The sequence below is a fragment of the Notolepis coatsorum genome (assembly GCF_963971535.1).
Source record: "Notolepis coatsorum genome assembly, chromosome: 9".
In the NCBI taxonomy this organism is placed as follows: domain Eukaryota; kingdom Metazoa; phylum Chordata; class Actinopteri; order Aulopiformes; family Paralepididae; genus Notolepis; species Notolepis coatsorum.
Window position 1 is genome coordinate 132,974,423 of NC_140173.1, and position 6,851 is coordinate 132,981,273.

General features: G+C 40.5%; 1 protein-coding gene across 1 annotated transcript in view; it reads right to left on the reverse strand.

Moving 5' to 3' along the window:
* Window positions 1-6,245, reverse strand: part of arid5b (AT-rich interaction domain 5B) — a gene marked incomplete at its 5' end in the record, with an annotated part of 176,828 nt that extends 170,583 nt beyond the window's left edge. Inside the window, 2 exon segments of the mRNA XM_084321299.1 lie at window positions 5,596-5,856; window positions 6,225-6,245. Of these exon segments, the coding sequence (XP_084177425.1) occupies window positions 5,596-5,856; window positions 6,225-6,245 (282 nt within the window).
* Between the last annotated feature and the right edge of the window lie 606 nt (window positions 6,246-6,851).

Genomic DNA, 6,851 nt, shown 5'->3' on the forward strand with positions numbered 1-6,851 from the left:
GTCAGGAGAAGATACTATGAGAGGAAAGCTCCCTCCACACACATATGGACTTAATTATTAACTAGAAATACAGCTTTTGAACCCTGGGTAGACTCTGTATATGTATGATGAATGATGTATAATGATGTATGCATGTAACTATATCTATCTATCCATCTATCTAAATATTTGTTTGTCTGTCAGTCTATCTATCCATTTAATTTGAGTTTCCATAGTGTACGATAGTGTTTTTTATCCATTCAATCCGCTGGCAAAAGAATAGAGAATTCCTTCTCGTTTCCAGAATCCCTATCTTCATTTTCCATTCCGAATGGACAGCGTTTATATATATATATATATATTTTTTTTTAAAGAAATTTAAAGGAATTGACCTCTAACCGCGCTGCCCAACAGAAGAAAAACTAGCACAGTAGGTCATGGGTTGGTGGCCTCATGTCGTTGCCTGCACAACACAACACAGTGCAGCAGCATGCAGCAGTGGGAGGGGAGGGGCCAGGAGGACCAAACAAATACCTGAGAAATACCCAGGAAATTACATCATACCCCAGGCCCTGAGAACACAAGTGAATCAGTAATCCAATTCTGCTGAGCCGGGTCAATAAAGGCTTTTTTTTTTTTTTTTTTTTTTTTTTTTATGTGTAGTGCCTTTGAAAAGATCTGTGTGGAGTCCCTGGTACTTTGGAGAATATTGGCTTCAGGCCTTAAGATAATTACTATCTCGAGATACAACATGGTGTATCATACTCTGTAATCATCCAGAAAATGAAACAGAATAAGAAGAGTTGGATTCCAAAATGAAATATTCACCATTACGTATAAATATATATACATATATATACAAAATTAGTCATTCCTGGAATATTATTGAAGTCCCTGGCTAACTTAAAGCTGATGTCGTTTTTTTGGAGGGACATTTGAACTTCCGAAAAGTCTAAATAGTGTATGATACTGATACAGTATCTTTGGTTGTGAATAAATAAAAATGTCCTATGAGGAATACTGGATCTGGAAGCCTGTTTGAAGCTAGACAGTATTTGGCTGTGCTGTTGCTATACCGTCCTCCCCTACTCTGTGGGTGTTTTGAGTACATTTCAGTCAGCTTGCACAGAGAAGAGCTCGATCCCACTGACTTTGCATTGGTTTGTGGCTAATTAGTTGGAGCTCATAATTGCAGCATGGTCATTAGGCTGAGAAAGAACTCTACCAATCAACATAGTCATTGGTCTAAGTATAAGAAACAGGGATAGGGATAGAAAAAAAACAGAACTATCCCTGCAATGAACAACAGGTACAAATGATTTATTTCCCCAAAACAGATTTTGGAATGAAGGGCTTCTTAAGCCGTCACTGTTTACATATTAAATGGCAGCCATTGTTACACTTGCCATCATGGTATGTGGAAAAACTGTCACGTGACGGTGAGAGAACCTTATCCAGAAATCAATGTGAGGCGTCTGAATGCTTTGTTGCTCCTGAACAAAGACTTCTGTAAACATCACTCATACAGCTGCAGTGGATTAACCATGCAGTGTACATAAGCTAGTACAAGCTCTCATAACATAATAATACATAATATTTATCTTTTTGGAAAAACACGAAAATGCCCACGTTACAATAATGACAATGATTGTACCAACACATTTTGGTTATTGATATAGGGCACCAGGAGTGATTGCGTACTGGTATATGTTAATCACTACACTTGTACTAAATGATCAGAGGATAAGAAAGCCCTGGTGGTGACATTTTATGGATATTATAAAGCATTACATTTTTTACTGTATATGTGAAATAGGCACCTTCTTTACCCATTGTAAATCAGAATATATCTGTTTTACTCCAAGGTTAGGATAATTGGCTATAAGTAAACAAACATTTTACAGCCACAAAGTATACGGCAAATACAATGATTAACTACATTTGCATGTTGTCTAGTGCTATTGTCCTCGCATCAAGAGCTCAGTAAACCAACTAGAGAATGAATAGTTGATTGATTGATTGATTGATTGATTGATTGATTGATTGATTGATTGAAAATGTTATTAACAGATTTCAGAATGGGTACAATACAGTACGGCTCAATACACACAATTGTTAAGGGTTGGAGGGATGCAGACCAAAGACTTTCGTCTTGTTTACATCAGGGTCCCCCATTTTCAATTCATAACATTTATGACATACACGACATACAAATATACAGTACTGTTTATTTACATATTCTAGTTCTAGAATCAAGTCTTAGTTACCAACGTAGTGTGCTATAACAAAGACTGTCAACACTGACTTGTTACAAAGATAAAGTGAAAAGATTCAAATGTTAGAGAGAAACCATTATAATCGGTGACACCAATGGTGTTCCTGCTCATTAAGAATACACGTATGTTACTGTGCTGACTGCTGCCAAAATCCTGCAAATTCTAAATACTTCCTCATAGGCATTAGTCATTAGTCAACAGTCTCTTATCTAAATAAACCACTATCAGCATGCTAATCTGTAATCCTGCATTGGACTGGAGTAAATCAATCACAGATCATTATAACGCTTCATGCACATTCTGTATCATACTCCAGATTCTTGAGAGAAAATCACTTTCAGGTGGCGCTTATGGGACAAACACACCCTCTGTAATTAAAAAAAAAATGCTTTTGCGTCAGTGTTTAATTCAAACCATGGAACAAACCTCTGACATTATTATCTATAGGCCTGTGTTTAAATTCTGCTTTCACACAAACTGTCACTCAGAGAGCCCCGTCTGTGAAATCACCGGCGATGGAAGTGGATCCCAGATGCCCACATCATAGCTTGTTGAGCCAGCTTTACGCCTTTTGTTGCTGGCTGTATAAATATAGCTGATGCCTGTCACAAACGGCCAACTCAGAACCCCTGAATTCACCGACGATAAAGTCTAACCTGCGCTTGGCACCCTGCATCGCCAACACCAACACCTATACCCAACCTCCTCCAATGTACAGTTTTTATATCAAATATCTCTGTACTGTATTTGCTAATCTGGTATGTCATAAATGTATAGATGTAGCAGACAGTATGTCATGTATGTGTCCTGACTCCTGATGAATTGAAAATGGGGGACCCTGATGTAAACAAGATGAAAGTATTTCTCTGGTCTGCATCCCCTTAACAATTGTGTGTATTGAGCCGTACTGTATTGTACCCATTCTGCAATCTGTTAATAAAGTTTTCAATCAATCAATCAAAACCATGCACCACCCCGTTTTTTGTTTGTTTGTTTTTGGATTAGGAGCTGCGTCTCAGAGCGCCCTCTATAGCTGACTCATGCGGCGCAGATTAGTGTGTTATGGGGCAAAGTCAGCGAGAAAATGAATGGGCTTCAGACAGTGAAGGTCATAAACTGACTGCGAGAGTTGTCAGGGTAATTTCCCACTGTGTGTAATATAAGTAGGGTGATTTGCTGAGGACACCAGGTTTGAAAGCCCTTTCATTGGGGTCAACCTGCAGCAGGCAGGCATACAAACATGAACTACTATACGATCGATTAAATGATCAAATGCGGTATTATGTTCTAGTCTATACACTCTCAGAATGTGGATTCAAAAGCAGTTTGAATATGTACTCTATATGCATATCATGCATGTCGCCAGGAGTGAGTCTTATACATGGTGCAGGATGCTACATAATTCATGCACAATAGTGATGCCTCTCCTTCACATGTATAAACTTTATTATCAAACGGAATGCAGTCCTGTCTGCTCTTCCTGTATCATGCTCTGCTCCATATTCATTTCCCAAATGCTTTGAGATTTGATTTACATAGGCTGTGCTGCGGCTCTTTTGATAGAGGGAGTTAATATAATCTTTTCCAGATACACCCAATGGGCTGGAATGTAAGCACTTTGCAATGCAAATAAGTCTTTGGAAAGGGGGGGCGGGGGGGGGGCGGAGCTGGCATGTCCTTATTGCGCAAGCATGGCCTCTGAATTGGCGATGCATGCACTCAAAGTAATTACTAAATAATTACAGCGTGTTAAAGGCTAAAGCGAGAGGGCTTCAAGGTGATACCAGTTGATAGAAGAATGCTGCCATCATATAGATCTGATAGCTCGATCGTCTAAGCAGCAGCGCCATAAATAGCCACCTTTCCTCATGAAAAGGAAATGCGATAGCGTCTATTACTCAAGAGGAAAGAATGTAAGTAAACCATCAGCGGAACAGTCAAGTACAAACCGAGCTTTGTCCTGATCCCTAGTAATAACAATATATAACAGCAGCACAGAATCATTTTCAGCCAACCACACACAAGTGATCAAAGAGGGGGGGGGGGTGAATAAAAACCCCAATGAGGACTTAATGGCAAAGGAACAGATGAATTGTTTTATACACGGCCAGTGCAGAGAAAAGCACACCGACTAATCAAAGTAATGCCATTCAGTGGAGCTATGTAACCGGATCACAAGCGCCACATATGGCCACAGTCAATCATAGCTATTGCCCTGTGTGCCAACAACAGGGAAATATAACAGAGGCGTATCAAGTGGCGCAGCAAATGTGAGCCGACAATATCACATTAGTATTGTGTATAGGCAGCTATATAGATGAAAATGTCCTCATGGAAAAACTATGCAAATGATGGAGTTGTTAAAGAAGACGTGTCGGCACTGGCACACTGGCTGTGTTTGTACAGAACACAGCTCTTTCCATGTCTGCACTCAGAGTCACAGCCTGCAGGAGGCAAGAAAGGCAGCGTTACAACATATTTAATAACTATCATACCGTCCGATCTAAGGCGGTTTGATCCTCATGCATTCATTACCATTTCGCAATTTCCGCCCACATGTCAGCATTTGACACGCATCATGAAGAAATGAAATGACAGCCTATAGAGTACGCGCTGGATTCTTGCGGATGCCCCCCCCCCCCCCCCCCAGCCCACAATACAATTACCCCCATACAGCGCAGTGGCAGCCTTATTGAGCGCAGCTGGACAAGTGCACATTCAGCAGTTGACACCACAATGAACAAATAGGCTAAAGTGTAGAACTAGAGGGAGAACAATACCGCTGTAGGTCAAACCTTCCCTGCACAAATAGAGCATCAATGTCACAGAGCATCAATCAATGCACGTGATGCGTCTCTCTATATGGCATTCCCATGCATGTCACATAAATGTCACTATGAATTGAAAACGGGGGGACCCTGATGTAAACAAGACAAACGTCTTCCTCTGGTCTGTGCATCCCCTTATTAACAATTGTGTGTATTGAGCCGTATACTGTATTGTTGTACCCATTCTGCAATCTTGTTAAATAAAGTTAGTCAAACTGGATAATCATTTAGCCAATGATCTACAGTTTTCATTCATCCATCCATTCATTCATTCATCCATTCATCCATTCATTAATTCATCCATCCATTCATTCATTCATTCATCCATCCATCCATCCATCCATTCATTCATTCAGTCATTCATTCACATTGGCAGAGGAGGATGCGGGCTTTAATGGAATTAAGATGTTATATTCGATCAAAGGCTTACATGATCAAATAATAGGACAAAACGCGAGAGAATGATAGACGACACACAGTAGTAGTAGTAATGATCAATATTCCTCTCTCACCTCTCCGTGGTGGCTGACTGATCGCCCCTGCGGTGTGTCCTCGGGTAGGAAATAAAGTTTGGAGCTGGATAAAAGTTGCTTGCTCGTCCTGTCCTCCCACAGCAGCTGGAGCTCCGCTATGCACACAGGCTCCCGCGGGGAACATCTCACGAAGAAAAAGTCTCCGAGGGATAGAATCCTCGCTTTGCCACCGTCCCGGTGAAATTTAAACGCTTTGTAGAATATATAGGGTCCATGTAAACCGCAAGATGAGCCCACCCACTGTTGAGGGAAAAACACCAATTGGGAGAATTAATGAATGGTTTTATTATATTAAAAAAATATATATTTGCTAAACACGTCGCTGCTATGTATGTACATAAACAATAGCGCGACCCATGCGTAATTACGCACACGGCCGTGTCAATATTATACAGTACGGTCTTTGCACATGTTAAGAAAACCATGTAACTATTTTTAGCATGTTCCAAAATATGACACAGATGATGCGATCATCATGATACTACACAATGCAATATGTCAAAGTTTTTGTCATTTAGCCGCCAAAGTGCGTTTTCAAACGCGCGGTGATTTAGCATAAATGCGAAAAATTAAATAAATCGATGGTTGATCACAACAAACGTTAATACCTTGAGTGAGTCCGGCTCCATCTCGACGATATGAATTGATTCAACTCAACGCGCTCCTCCAAACTTGCTGGCTTGAATGGATCGCCGCAGGTCCTGTAAGCAACATATCTCGTGTACAGTTTAAAACACACTCCGGATCCAATATCGAGCCGTGTACACTTGTATCAGGCGGGTTCAATGTGCTACAAAGGGTGATGCGTTCAAAACAGTGTATTTATTTCGTGCCGTAAATATGTAATTACGCATTTTGTGTGCCTATCCATACAACCGCCGTACTCATTCGGGCAAAACAAATAATATAATCAGCGTCATATCAGTAATTGTCGATCATCGACTGTCGGTCTTTGTTTAATATACGACTCGTTTTCAGTTGCGCAAAAATCCAGCGCCTTTAACAGCTATGGTTTTGATCTATAAATTAAATATTTGGCTTTCCCACATATGTCCCTGTCGGGACTTGTGTAATAGACGTGCAGTATGAAAGCACATTTCTCACAGTAATGATAGGGCGCTTGCTGTGGATGCCTTCAAGAAACAATGTTACATGAAAGTTAATAGGGCTATCAAATGTTTCCTCAAAAGGCAATGTGGGACCCATGAGGTACTGGCTTGGCTTTGCCTTTGAGC